Source organism: Salvia hispanica, chromosome 5 (genome assembly GCF_023119035.1).
Source record: "Salvia hispanica cultivar TCC Black 2014 chromosome 5, UniMelb_Shisp_WGS_1.0, whole genome shotgun sequence".
Lineage (NCBI taxonomy): Eukaryota > Viridiplantae > Streptophyta > Magnoliopsida > Lamiales > Lamiaceae > Salvia > Salvia hispanica.
The window spans coordinates 41,158,093-41,173,694 of NC_062969.1; the positions used below are offsets into that span (position 1 = coordinate 41,158,093).

The 15,602-nt window shown below is 32.9% G+C and overlaps 1 protein-coding gene and 1 long non-coding RNA gene across 6 annotated transcripts; both read left to right on the plus strand.

The window, feature by feature from the left end:
* The first annotated feature begins 1,055 nt into the window (after window positions 1-1,055).
* Window positions 1,056-3,576, plus strand: LOC125191394 (protein DETOXIFICATION 18-like). 2 transcript variants are annotated; one of them, XM_048088947.1, is made up of 7 exons: window positions 1,056-1,438; window positions 1,688-2,232; window positions 2,308-2,394; window positions 2,458-2,514; window positions 2,593-2,831; window positions 2,909-3,027; window positions 3,167-3,576. In XM_048088947.1, the coding sequence occupies exons 1-7, from the start codon at window positions 1,091-1,093 to the stop codon at window positions 3,293-3,295; spliced, it is 1,524 nt and encodes a 507-aa protein (XP_047944904.1). In that variant the 5' UTR covers window positions 1,056-1,090; the 3' UTR covers window positions 3,296-3,576. The 2 variants fall into 2 exon arrangements, with proteins under 2 accessions (XP_047944904.1, XP_047944905.1); XM_048088948.1 differs by having other exon boundaries at window positions 1,056-1,324.
* An 8,682-nt stretch (window positions 3,577-12,258) lies between these two features.
* Window positions 12,259-13,699, plus strand: LOC125191396. 4 transcript variants are annotated; one of them, XR_007171096.1, is made up of 5 exons: window positions 12,264-12,560; window positions 12,672-12,800; window positions 12,868-12,958; window positions 13,040-13,069; window positions 13,353-13,699. It is a non-coding gene; the product is annotated as an uncharacterized LOC125191396 (long non-coding RNA). The 4 variants fall into 4 exon arrangements; XR_007171098.1 differs by having other exon boundaries at window positions 12,259-12,560; window positions 12,868-13,277; XR_007171097.1 differs by having other exon boundaries at window positions 12,261-12,560; window positions 12,868-13,069.
* The last annotated feature ends 1,903 nt before the right edge of the window (window positions 13,700-15,602 follow it).

Consider the following 15,602-nt stretch of genomic DNA (forward strand, 5'->3'; position numbering starts at 1 on the left):
ATTATGGTATTAAAAAAAGAGAGAGAGAGAATAATATTGTAGAATTTGAAAGAAACAAAAGTAAGACATGGTGGTAGTAAAATTAAATAAAATTAGTGGGGCAAAGAGGGCTTAAACTCACAAGTCTTGTCCCTTTGCTCCACTGGTTAATTTTTGTGGAGTATATTTGAAATCAATATATTGAGAATATGAGTTGTATTGAAGAAAAGTAGTTAATCTAATAAGTTGTTTACTTATTAAAAAGGTTTTACAGTATGGTAATGGTGGTGGTGAATAAAATGATTTAAGATTAAGAGATGTAATTAAAACAAAAAAAGGGGCATGCAGATGCAGGGAATGTGAAGAGAAGAACAAATATAGTAAAGTAGTAAAGATGAAAAACAAAGACATGTATGTTGACCAATGAGTATTGTAGTGGAAGACTAGAAGTTAAGAGAAGAGAGAAGTGAAAACAGAGTATAGAATAGTAGCAGTGAGAGGTGTTGAGTTTTTGTTTTGTTGACTAAGTCTCTCAAGTATGGATTTCAAAACTGCTGTGTCGAAGGTGAAAGGAAGAGCTGGATGGGACGACACGTGTGATGAAGTTTGTGATTTCAAACGATATTTGGGGAAGGGAGAAGAAGATGCAGTAGGGCATGAGGAATTGAAACATGGGTGGATTTTTTGGGAGAAAAAGAAGCTTTTTATCATCTTCTCATCATGCGAAAATCCAAATTCTATTGAAATATGTTGTATCAAACTATAAAGGAAATGATTACATGATTCAATTTTGGTCACATGTGACGTGTAACATATCAATTAGTCACATGTAACATGTAAGCAAATCAATGAGACGTAACATCTACCCAATTGTTTGTTATAATCAACTGCTTTGTTTCAATCAAGTCATATTTTATTATAAAAATTTATATAAAAGTGGGATTTATACTGACGTGACAATGACATAAATATGATTAATGGTTTTAAAAGTTTTGTTATTATTTTCTTAATAAATTATTGATTAACAAAATATGAAAGTAACACCAAAAATTAATTATAAAACCTAAAAGAACTCTTCCACCCTCAGTTCCACCACTCCTAACCTTAAAACATGGGAAGGACAAAACAAGGAATCGAATGGTTGATTGAACGGGTAGGGAGGATGATTGATTTGGCGGAGGCCAAGAAGCAGGTGTTGTTCTCGCTGCCCTTGATTCTCACCAACGCCGCCTTTTACTTCATCCTTCTTGTCTCTGTCATGTTCGCCGGCCACATCGGTGACCTCGAACTCACTGCCTCTAATCTCGGCAATTCCTGGGCTGCCGTCACCGGATTCTGTCTCATGGTTATATCCCATCCCTCTGGCTCTCAACGGAGAGGATCACCTACCGCAAATCGTGATGATCACGATGGGCCCACCATCATTTATTATGAATTAGGAGATGGATCACGATTTGCCGTAGGTGATCCTTGCATCGCTCTCTCAATGTGTTGTGTTTCTTTTCTTATACACGGAGTAATTCATTTATTAGGCTTTTTACTTTTTCAATTTACAAATTATTTTTGCCATCTTATATATACTCTCAATTTGTTCAACTATGTCAAATTTAAAGGAAAAATGTTTTTTTTTCTTACAACCGATCTGCATAAACCTCAGTAGCTTATTTTTAGAATTGTTGAAGAATACACCAATCATAATGTCCTGCAGGTTGGGTTGAGTGGGGCCCTTGAAACCTTATGTGGCCAAAGATTTGGTGCAGGAATGTACAGGATAATGGGAGTGTATCTCCAGGCTTCTTGCATTATATCTCTAATATTCAGTCTCCTCGTGTCTGTTCTTTGGTTCTATTCCGACACTGTCCTCACTTTACTACATCAAAAACCTCAAATAGCAGACTCAGCCGGTCTGTATCTCAAGTATTTGGTACCGGCCCTATTTGCTTATGGACTCTTGCAAAATATGATTAGGTTTGTTCAGACACAGTCAATTGCTATGCCACTCCTTGTCTGCTCGATAGTCCCTCTTGTCCTCCACATCGGTATTGCGTATGCCTTGGTTAATTTTTCTACTCTCGGATACAAGGGAGCTCCGTTGGCAGCTTCCATATCTTTGTGGATCGCAGTCTTCATGCTAGCCTCGTACTTGCTCACTGCAAATAAATTCAAATACACGTGGGATGGATTCACTTTGGAGTCTTTAAGTCATATATGGCCAACCTTGAAGACTGCTCTGCCTTCTGCAGCAATGGTGTGGTGAGTGATTCCTTTGTAATGAATTTCTAGCTTACATTGCTTTGTTGTCCTAATCATTCATACTCTTGAAATAAGTCTGGAATATTGGGCTTTCGAGATTCTTGTTTTATTGGCTGGATTGATGCCAAACTCGGAGCTCTCCACTTCACTCATAGCGATGTGGTAAGTAGTACGATGCATCAAGTTGGTTTATTTGTGTGATACTCATGACTATATGTTCATCAGTGTGAACACGGAAACAATTACGTACATGATTGCTTATGGCCTGAGTGCAGCAGCTAGGTAAGAATAAACGGCTCCATATTCCTATGTTTTGTGTGATTTTCCTAGTGCTAAATTTGTTTGGTGGGCGTGTTGCAGCACGAGAGTGTCTAACGAGTTGGGTGCTGAACGGCCTGATCGAGCCAAGCTAGCCATGCATGTCACTCTTAAGCTCACCATTATCATTGCACTAGTTGTAGTTTTGGCACTGTGTGCGGGTCATAATCTCTGGGCCAGCACCTTCAGCAGCAACCCCGTGATAATCGATGCATTCGCCTCAATGACGCCCTTTCTCGTCGTGTCCATGTTGTGTGATTTTGTTCAGGGAATATTATCAGGTTGTGTGTTGTGATTCACTACTAATGTAGTGATGTTGAGATATCCGATTACACTGAAACATGGTTTTTGGGTGCAGGGGTAGCAAGGGGCTGTGGTTGGCAGCATTTGGTTGTGTGTATCAACTTGGGAGGATTCTACTGCATTGGTATGCCTGTTGCTGTTTTGCTTGCATTCAAGACTACACTCCATGCCAAGGTAGGTGTTCCGTATGTACCATGTTTAGAATCAAATAGAAATGTGACGAAACCCGGATTAATTCTCTCTTCGTATCGCTTTGTCATTACTACAAATTGAAACTTGAACTAAGATGCATAAAATATGTTTTATGGCACAGGGATTATGGATTGGGTTGATATGTGGTCTGAGTGTCCAAACAATTGGCCTTTTTCTGCTGTCCAAGTATACAAAGTGGAAGAAGATAGAGATGGCTAAAGATACAGAGGGTCTGGAATATATTGGATGATGCAACAAAAATTTGCACTTGACTGTGGCCTTGAATTAAGCATTAGCATTACAGCAAATAAAAGCAAGGAAGTAGAGATCTAATGTTGTGAATTGTGACATCACCCATTTAGAAGTCCTCTCGGTGGCATGGAATTTTTTCAAAAAAAATAAAAAATAAATAAATTTTAGGTTTTCAAAAGATATTGGGTATACCCAATTTTGTAGGAGTGAATTCAGTTATTCACGTACCCGATTAGAATTCCAAATCAGGTATCGGATATTGAATTTTAGTTTTTTCGACTTCGGATACTTGAATATTTTGAATTTGGTATCCACGTGTACCCGGGTTGACAGCCCGAAGATGTCCCAATCTGTGGACCAACCCAACCTTAAAAAAGAGGAGCATAATAAATTCTGTGGACCAACCCAACCTTAAAAAAGAGGAGCATAATAAATTCAATTTTATAGTTTTCAACCCAACCAAATTATGCAGTGTTTTTTTACTTCCATTAAATTATGTCCGAATTATCAAATTATATTGCTCTTATCAAATCATTTGAATAGTCTAATGGGATATAACATCTACCCAATTGTTTGGTATATCTGACTTCAATTAAGTCATGATAGCAAATCAATGAGATGTAATATCTACCCAATTGTTTCTTATACTCAATTATTTGTTATAACCATACATTAGCAAAAGGAGCAAGAGATAAACAAAGTAATCATAGAAATACAACACCAACGTCAACATCCACGTGTACTCGGGTTGACAGCCCGAAGATGTCCCAATCTGTGGACCAACACAACCTTAAAAAAGAAGAGCATAATAAATTCAATTTTATACTAGTTTTTAACCCAACCTAATTATGCATTGTTTTTTTACTTCCATTAAATCATGTCTGAATTATCAAATTATATTGCTCTTATCCAATCATTTGAATAGTCTAATGGAATGCAACATCTATCCAATTGTTTGGTATATTTGGCTACAATCAAGTCATGATACTTATCCTTTAACTTAGCAGATTCATAGCAGTAAGCAAATCAATGAGATGTAACATCTAGATTGTTTGTTATACCCAATTGTTTGTTATATCCATATATTTGCAAAAGGAGCAAGAGATAAACAAAATAATCATAGAAAGACAACACCAACGTCAACATCAACAAAAGTTGGCGAGATAGCAACACCGAAAAGACAAGGACTCGAAGTATCAGCCATACCGAAACTCTCGTACTATATAAAAATTATTTTTGAATAATTTTTTAAGTATTTGTACCTAATGAAATCAAAGGTATAGAACCATCAAAATATCTAAAAAAAAGAGTGAACTACATAAATGGTACCTGATCTTTCACTTTCGCACGTAAATGGTACCTGATCTTTATTTTATACTCCCTCTGTCCCAAGGTATTAGACCAACTTTCCTTTTTGGGATGTCCCAACATATTAGACTCATTTCCTTTTTTAGCAAAAAGCAACTATCTTATTTTATTCTCCACATACTTTTTTCTCTCTTATCTCTCCTACTTTTTCCCTCTCTCATACTTTACTTTCTCCACTTTAACTATTTAAATATCATTTCCTTAAATCATGTGCCTAAAAGAAGTGAGTCTAATACTCCGGGACGGAGGGAGTATCATTTTTGGTACCTATAAATCACATTTTTGGTACCTGATGCAATTTTCTTCCGAAAATGCCCTTTAAACAAACATATTTTCTCATTTATGTCATAGAGGGTATTTTGGACCTCCATAAAATTAGTACTAAAAGTGATATCATAATATCTTCTTTCATTCTCCTAACTCTTTATACTATTGCTATTAATCAATATTAATATTATTATTATGATGTTATAAATTAATAATTAATTCATTTTTAATTCAAATATACTTAAATATAATTATAGTTATAATTATATTATTATTATTATTATAATACTAAAAAATAATAGTAATTAATAAATAATTGTAGTATAATTATATAAATTATAAATCAAATAATAATAATTATTATTATTTTTATAATAATAATAATAATAATAATTATTATTATTATTATTATTATTATTATTATTATTAACTAATCAGTATAGCCTTAATAAAAATTTAAATTGTGAACTGTAATAATATAAAATTTGAATATTTAGGTGTTTCAACCTTAAAATGAGTATAAAATAATTTAATAAAAAATATTCAATTAATTTAATTACTTTAAATAATTAATTTAATTAGGTATTTTGTTTTTTATTTATATAATGCAATAAGATGTATGTATAAAACACTAAAAGGAAAGAAGAAAATGAAGAAAAAAGAAAAAAGAAGAAAGGAGAAACATAAATTAAGGAGAAAAAAGAAAAAAAGAAAGAATGATAAAATACTAAAAAGAAAGGAGAAAATGAGAAAAAAGAAAGAATAAGGAACTAAATAAGAAAAAGAGAAATAAGAAAGGAAGAAAAAATAATCACATATTTGGTACCATTTAATTGAAATTTCCAAAAATATCCTCCATGTAAAAAAAATCTCATATTTGGTACCTAGGGTTATTTTTGTCACGGGGTATCAAAAACGATATAAAATAAAGATCAGGTACCATTTACGTGCGAACGTGAAAGATTAGGTACCATTTATATAGTTCACTCTTAAAAAAAATACTACTACCTATTGATAGAAAAGTAAATTGAACATGATTTGCAATTATGTGACTCTTTACATCAAATAGTTTATTAATCAATAAAAATAATAATCACATGATTTAACATCTTCCTAAATGATTGATTAAAAATAATAATCACATGAAATAATAATAATAATAATAATAATAATAATAATAATAATAATAATAATAATAATAATAATAATAATAATAATAATAATAATAATAACATAAGAATGGAGGGAGTACAATTTAGTCATGTGTAACATAAGAATGGAGACATGTAACATGCAAACATATAAATGAGAGGAAATATCTACCCAATTATTACTCACATGTAAGCATTTAAAGTGATAGAAACATTTGCTCAATTAGTCACCTGACATGTAAGCATTTAAAGTGATAGAAACATCTGCTCAATTAGTCACATGACATGTAAACAAATAAATGATAGGACACATCTACCCAATTATTAGTTCCAGAGGTAACGTGTAACCAAATAAATGAGATCCTTCATCTACCCATATAGGCATGTAGGGACTAGGGTGAAGAAACAACAAATATGGATTAAAACAAAGACATGTTCACCTACTCCCTTCTGCAACAATTCCTTGAGTATTGTAAAAGTTAATTAGTGAATACAGAGAATAAATATGCCCACTAGATTGTATTACTAATTGTTACCTGCTCCTACGCTAATTCTCACGTATATTTGATATTACTAGTATTTTGAGTGTCAAAATAAGAGATTGCTAGAATTTAAACTATATCTTATTCATGTAGCACTTATGTGTTGCACTCCATTACTTAAATTATATTAGTATTTCCTAATGAAAACAAGAATAGTTATAAACTAACCACATTCCACATAGGTATTGCAATGTCTAGATCAAGTCACATAACCGTAACATGAATATGACAGTAGTGTGGTTTATCATTAAAAAAGTTTCAGAGTAAAATATTTTTTTAGTTCAAAGGCTTAAATCGTGAAAACTCAATTTTTTTAAGGAAGTAAATATGAAGTTCACTCTTAAATCAATTTAAGTGTAATTAAGTTGAATAGTATAGAAAACAGGAATACACGCGGTAGATACTATGACTATGGTTGTACATTTGTACTCAACCAAATAGTTGAGTAATAATAATTAGGTAAAACAAAATCAATTTCAGGAAAATGTATTTTTTTTATGACAACTCTAAAAATAAGCTGGCGTGGCTTCCTCTGTCAAACAATATTCGCCATTCTCTCTCCACTTATTATTTTCCCCTCTTTTCCCTTTTCGCATTTCTCTTTTTTTTTCCCAATCGAACATGTGAAACTGACTGCCATGTTCATAAATTACATACACTTAACACACTAATAATCTTTCAGTTATAAAACTAATTAACCACTTGAGTTGTCAATGTAGCTAAAATATGTTTATTTTATTCTTATAAAGAAAGAATATAGTAGTAGAAATTAAGTAAAATAAAAATAATGAAATAAGGTATAAAGAAATGGACATATATTATGGTATTAAAAAAAGAGAGAGAGAGAATAATATTGTAGAATTTGAAAGAAACAAAAGTAAGACATGGTGGTAGTAAAATTAAATAAAATTAGTGGGGCAAAGAGGGCTTTAACTCACAAGTCTGTCCCTTTGCTCCACTGGTTAATTTTTGTGGAGTATATTTGAAATCAATATATTGAGAATATGAGTTGTATTGAAGAAAAGTAGTTAATCTAATAAGTTGTTTACTTATTAAAAAGGTTTTACAGTATGATAATGGTGTTGGTGAATAAAATGATTTAAGGTTAAGAGATGTAATTAAAACAAAAAAAGGGGCATGCAGATGCAGGGAATGTGAAGAAAAGAACAAATATAGTAAAGTAGTAAAGATGAAAAACAAAGACATGTATGTTGACCAATGAGTATTGTTGTAGAAGACTAGAAGTTAATAGAAGAGAGAAGTGAAAACAGAGTATAGAATAGCAGCAGTGAGAGGTGTTGAGTTTTTGTTTTGTTGAGTGAGTAAGTCTCTCAAGTATGGATTTCAAAACTGCTGTGTCGAAGGTGAAAGGAAGAGATGGATGGGACGACACGTATGGTGAAGTTTGTAATTTCAAACGATATTGGGGGAAGGGAGAAGAAGATGCAGTAGGGCATGAGGAATTGAAACATGGGTGGATTTTTTGGGAGAAAAAGAAGCTTTTATCATCTTCTGATCATGCGAAAATCCAAATTCTATTGAAATATGTTGTATCAAACTATGAAGGAAATGATTACATGATTCAATTTTGGTCACATGTGACGTGTAACATATCAATTAGTCACATGTAACATGTAAGCAAATCAATGAGACGTAACATCTACCCAATTGTTTGTTATAATCAACTCAAGTCATATTTTAAAAGTGGGATTCATACCGACGTGACAATGACATAAATATGATTCATGGTTTAAGAAGTTTTATTATTATTATTTTCTTAATAAATTATTGATTAACAAAATAAGACCAAAAATTAATTATAAAAGCTAAAAGAACTGTTCCACCCTCAGTTCCACCACTCCTAACCTTAAAACATGGGAAGGACAAAACAAGGAATCGACTGGTTGATTGAACGGATAGGGAGGATGATTGATTTGGCGGAGGCCAAGAAGCAGGTGTTGTTCTCGCTGCCCTTGATTCTCACCAACGCCGCCTTTTACTTCATCCCTCTCGTCTCTGTCATGTTCGCCGGCCACATCGGTGACCTCGAACTCACTGCCTCTAATCTCGGCAATTCCTGGGCTGCCGTCACCGGTTTCTGTCTCACCGGTTTCTCGCTGCCCTTGATTAGAATTTTAACAAAATTTATAGTTTAAATTATTTTTAAAACATTATAACTAATAATAATAATAATAATAATAACAACAATAATAATAATAATAATAAAACTATACTATATTGCTGAAATATGTAAGAATCCTAAAACTGGGAAAAAGAATACCTAGGAAAAGTTAGGATTCAGAATCCTGGAAAGTTGTACTATCTTTCCTTGTTCTCGGATTCTGATTACTTTCCCAATTTAATTAAAAACCGAAACAAATACAGGAATTTTAAATTTAAGGAATCAGATTATTTTCCCAGACAGAATCCTGACAACCAAACGTGGCCAAAATACTTTCCAAAGTTTCCATGAAAAATAAATAGAACGACTCACCTAAAGAGCTACAAAGAATTGGGCCTCAGTTTGGCTCATTATTATCGAACACGGTTTAGTTTTAAACATTACTGCACAGTTCGGCCCATGTGTCGACAAATGTAATAAAAAAATCCAGACATCATGAGCACATGAAATATAAATTTAAGAGTATTTGGAACTTATTTTTTAGTTTTAGAGAGTTTATAAATAAAAAAATTTCATAAGATATAAATTGTCAAAGTATTTGAATAATTTAACTTATATGGTGGAGAGGAAACTATTAATTTGAGAAAGAAATTTATAACTAGGAGAGAGATAATTAGAAAAGATAATTCAAATACGTTGAAACTAATAAACCAATGCTTTTTTTTAAATTGATAGCTCGCATTTTCTAAGGATAGAAAACACAGTTGAATTGCGACTAGTGGGGATTAAAGAAGTAGGGAAGAAAGGGGGAAACAACACCATAACACCATAGCTCGAAATAAATGGAAATAGCTCGAATAAATATCAAAGTATCTCAACAATACATGAACTCAAAAGAAACAACATTCAGCGGAAGCATTCGAGAGTAGAATAATGCTATGTAAGAAGACTCAACATATTCTAAACATCATATAGGGCTGAGTACTTGATGCACTCAGTGGACTCATGTCGAAAATATTTTTATAAAAAAAATAAGGAAGAGAAGGACATTATTCTTACCACGTAAAAGAAGCCTGCTTATTTGCAAGTTTTGTCCAACTGTTGAACAACTTGAGCTACACTTTGATGTTGGGTTGGGTTGGGATCATTCCATTTCTCCACAAGTGGGCCAATATCTATTACAAGGGTGAAAATGCATTATTGAATTAGTCATCAATAAAGCAAGGCAAACACCAACAAAAATCATTGTATGATTAGGATTATCGATCCCTGCAGACTAAAATGAGAGTGAACTTGATGTTATGCTTCTAACAAATACTTAAACCTATATATAAGAATGGAGGGAGTACAATTTAGTCACATGTAACGTGTAACATTTCAATTAGTCACATGTAACATGTAAGCAAATCAATGAGATGTAACATCTACCCAACTTTTTGTTATAACCAATCATTTGTTTCAATCAAGTCACGATACTTATCCTTTTATTTAGCAAATTCATAGCAGCAAGCAAATCATGCTCTAGGTTTATAACTTTCATTTTAAAAAAATTTGATAATTTTTTCTTTAATTTCATATTAACTTATTTTTAAATGTAAATTTGTTTTAATATTTATGTTATTAAGATTTAAGATTGGTGTTTAACAATATTTTTTGGTTAAACTCGGGACCAAAGAGACGAGTAAAATTAAATAAAAATAGTGGGGCAAAGAAGGGTTAAACTTAGAACCAAAGAGACACAAAGTCTTGTTCATATATTTGAAATCAATATATTGAGAATAAAAATAAGAGATTTCTATAAAAAGCACAATATGATACAATGCTTATGAATTGTATTTCCCAAATGGGAAGAATAGTTAATCTAAGCACAGATATAGTTAAATATCGTTGAAAAGGTTTCATAATATTTTAATTAGTACGGTAATGGTGGTGAATAAAATGATTTAAGATGAAGAGGTGTTATTAAATAATTGGCGCTCTGTGCCTATACTAATTATAAATGATTGTTGATACTGACCAACAGGGATTGTTTTTCAATGAAAGTTTACAGGATGAATAATTATAAATGATTGTTGTTAATATTGTCTTCATTGAGCTTGAAAGAAATGATTGCGACTAGCATATTTTGTTCTAGATTGATGTCCTCGTGGATCTTTAATTACAGTATCGCTAGTGGAGAGAATGAATCTCGCTTCATTGCTGATAAAATATTTTTCAAAATTAGAAAGCGTATATTCTAGTGGAACATACTATGAAGAAAAGAGTGAATATTTTTATGAGACCGAAGAAGTACATTTTTTTTTTCGTTTTTAGACAGTGTCACTCACATGTAACAATTTCTTAAAGATTCATGACATCTAAAGTGATGATTTATTTTGTGTGACGCGGAAGGAGTATAGATTAGTTTCTTATATATTTTCTTAAATTAATTAGAATTATGTTGTTACTTAATAACCTAAGAATGTAACACCTAAGCTTTTTTTTATGCCCAACAATACAAGGGAATATTTTGATAGGATACTGTTTAAAAATGGTGGATAAGAATGGAGGGAGTACAATTTAGTCACATGTAACATAAGAATGGAGGGATTACAATTTAGTCACGTGTAACATAAGAATGGAGGGAGTACAATTTAGTCACATGTAACATAAGAATAGAGACATGTAACATGCAAACATATAAATGAGAGGAAATATCTACCCAATTATTAGTCACATGTAAGCATTTAAAGTGATAGAAACATCTACCCAATTAGTCACATGTAATTGGTCACATGTAAGCATTTAAAGTGATAGAACATCTACCCAATTAGTCACATGTAATTGGTCACATGTAAACATCTAAACCAACCCACATGTAATTGGTCACATGCAAACATCTAAACCAAACATCTAAACCAACCTACATGTAATTGGTCACATGTAAACATCTAAACCCTAAACCCACATGTAATTGGTCACATGTAAGCATTTAAAGTGATAGAAACATCTACCCAATTAGTCACATGTAATTGGTTACATGTAAACATCTAAACCAACCCACATGTAAACATCTAAACCAACCCACATGTAATTGGTCACATGTAAACATCTAAACCAACCCACATGTAATTGGTCACATGTAAACATCTAAACCCTAAACCCACATGTAATTGGTCACATGTAAGCATTTAAAGTGATAGAAACATCTACCCAATTAGTCACATGTAATTGGTTACATGTAAACATCTAAACCAACCCACATGTAACTGGTCACATGTAAACATCTAAACCAACCCACATGTAATTGGTCACATGTAAACATCTAAACCCTAAACCCACATGTAATTGGTCACATGTAAGCATTTAAAGTGATAGAAACACCTATCCAGTTAATCACATGACATGTAAGCATTCAAAATGATAGAAACATCTGCCCAATTAGTCACATGGCATGTAAACAAATAAATGATAGGAAACATCTACCCAATTATTAGTTCCAGAGGTAACGTGTAACCAAATAAATGAGATCTTTCATCTACCCATATAGGCATGTAGGGACTAGGGTGAAGAAACAACAAATATGGATTAAAACAAAGACATGTTCACCTACTCCCTTCTGCAACAATTCCTTGAGTATTGTAGAAGTTAATTAGTGAATACAGAGAATAAATATGCCCACTAGTTTGTATTACTAATTGTTACCTGCTCCTACACTAATTCTCACGTATATTTGAAATTACTAGTATTTTGAGTGTCAAAATAAGAGATTGCTAGAATTCTCACGCGCAACACCGGCTTTCCGCCATTTCGTGTAGTAATCACTCAATTAACGTGAGTTTATCTAACTTTCTATTATTTTGAATGGAAATGTGGTGGACTTTGTTGATTTAGGGTTTTTATAGTTGATTTATGTTCGTTATTTTCGATTTCCTTTTCGTACAGATTGATTTCTAGAGTTAGTTGAAATGTTATCGGAGTTTTAATCGGGCCACATCCTGCAATCAGGCGCATTGTTCATGGAATGCCTGTTATTGCCCTGTTGCTTTAGCATTTTTACTCCTCCAGATCAGTGTATGCAGACATTTTTAGGTTTTATTTGCCTAATTTGGATTGAATTTGAGATTGAGATTGTATGCAGGCATTTTTACTCCTGCAATCCGACCACATCCTGCAATTGGGGATTTTTAAATGGAAAATGATTTCAATCCTCCAGAGACGTGGTGATGTTGGTAAAAGAAACTTTTGTACACCTGCAATCTTAACTCTAATGTTTTTACCTTCAGTTACATGTCTGTAAGCTTATTTTGTAGGTACTTTGGATTGTTTTTTAGTTAATGGAGGTTAGTTTTACAATCCCTTCTCAATTCTAATTATTTCTTCATTAAGTTGAAAGCAACTGCCATACATAGGCGTTTCTCAATCGTTTTAATTGTGTTCGAATACCATTTCCAAATGTCGTATCTAGTTGTTGTGATAGTTCCTGAATTTTGGTATGCTCGTTGCGGTAGTTCCCGAATTTTTGTATTAGGATCATACTGCAGGGATAAGGTGGTCATATTCTTTTTGTGTTAGTTTTGAATTCTTATCTGATCCCAATTCTTATTAGCTGAACTGGTCGTGCAGGAGCCACAAGAACTGCCTTCCCATTTTTTACTCATGCAAATGCAAACATGCTAGAGAACTTACTGAGATTATCAACAAGCAAAGCAAGCCGTGCCACCTCAACCTACTCTGTTTCATGATAAAATGTCATTTCCCTTTGCCTCTATTTATTTCATCATATATTTGTTGGTTGGTTCATGTTATTTCGAATTAGACTTTTTATTTCTTGCATTTTATGTGGAATTTGTAAATAGGTGTCATCTAAAATGTTGTTGTGTTTTTATGATGTTTGTTGGTTCTTGTTCTGATAAGGTTTTTGGTACTTGAGAAAAGGTTCGATATTGATGAAAGATAGTCCATTTTTTGCATTTCATCTTTCTACTCACTGATATTAGTATTTTTCCAAAATACTGTAATACATTATCTTTCCCCCTCTCTGCAAATGGGGCTTATATATTGTAAAATCCTTGATCGTGAATTGGTGATCAATGTTAAATATTGGTGAATTGCTGTATTTGAAGAACTTCTGCTTGTATATGTTCACTTTTATCATGGACTAAAGTCCAATTTTGGTCCCTTACATTTGTCCCAAAATTCTTTTTCGTCCCTTACATTAAATTTGTGACCTTTTGGTCCCTAACATATTGTTTTGGTACCTTTTGGTCCCAAACATACTCGACACTAATTCTTTTATGCGACATAGTAATACTCCATATATTCAATAATTTTTTTTCTCTCTTTACTTAAAATACTAAACAATATCTCGTGCACCAAATGTTAGATTATAAGTTACTTGGTGGAAAGCAATAGCATAAAGAGACGAACGCGCAATTCCATGGGCAAAACGGTGCTACAGAACTTGGATGAGAGCCCTTCGAACACAACTAGTAGTTATTCTGAAATTAGAAGCATCTTGTTAAGATTGTCACCACCATCATTTGATAATATCTTGCCCAAGGTGAGTGACACGATGATGGTGGTGGTTGTCCTGATAGCAACCCCACCCGGTGGCGTGTGGCAGGACGACACATCATCACACAAGGCAGGTGATGCCGTGATCGCATATACTTATCCACATGTATACAAATATTTGGTAGGTGCTAACACCGTCGCATTTATTTCATCCCTCTTCACAATCTTCCTCATTGCCACTGGAGGGCTGTCCAGTTACATTTTTTTCGTGAAGATTGCCTTGTCTTGTATGTGGGTGTCGTTGTTGGCTATCGCGGTGATCTATGGAGCATCCACAATGGTGATCACTCGCAATTAGTATAAGAAAACAAAATCAGTCTACCTTTTTATTGCCATAGTTATTCTTGTGTCCTTTCTCACCGCTCTAGTCACGATGTTCTTTGTGTGTCTAATAAGATTTCACTTCAACTGGAAGAGAAAATTACGGCATCAGGAAGATCTTACAACCGATACTATGCCCAAACGCACGCTCTATCAAATTTTCCAACGTTTGGAGACATGGGGATATGATGTTTTAGAGCTACTAGCATTGACCATTTCTCAACTTTTTATTATGAATTTTCCATACATATATTCAACTTCTTTTCATTTTCTAATGTTTATGTGATGAGTGAATATAATCTATATGGATTTAATTGTAGAATAGAACGGCTGCCCTAACAAAGTTCCATATACAGTAAGATTTGTTAAGAAATACTTGTGATATTTGTCAATTGGATTAATAGCCAAGATGGAATCATATATTATGATCAATGGTCCGAATTAATTTTGTCCAGATGACGTTTGTACTTGAAGAGAAACTATAAATAGATTAGTAAAGCTAGTAGTTCATGCTTGATAAAAATGATGAAAATAAAATCAGTTGACCTTGTTGTTTTCATAGTCCCTTATCATTGCTTATTCATATCGCTCTTTGTTGGATTTGGATTTTAAACTAAATTCAGTTTTTGGCTTTAGTTCGATTTAGACAAAAAATCGAACTGGAACCCGAATGCTCACCCCTACGAGTATTGATGCCTCTATTTTAAAATGTTGGATTAAAATGATTAATTCTTACAATTTATTGTGGGCTTTATTTAGGCCTAAATTTAAACAAAATTACGTAGCAAGGGATATTTCACTAGGCTTGGACACGTAGCCCAGATCCAAAATGCATACATCCATTGTTTTGAAAATTACTCCGTAGCCCAGATCCAAAATGCATATGGAGTATTTTATTTGTTTAAGTAGAAAAATCCAATAACTTTAAACAACCTTACTAATTCATGTTCTATTTTTCATTTCAAACCAAATTATATA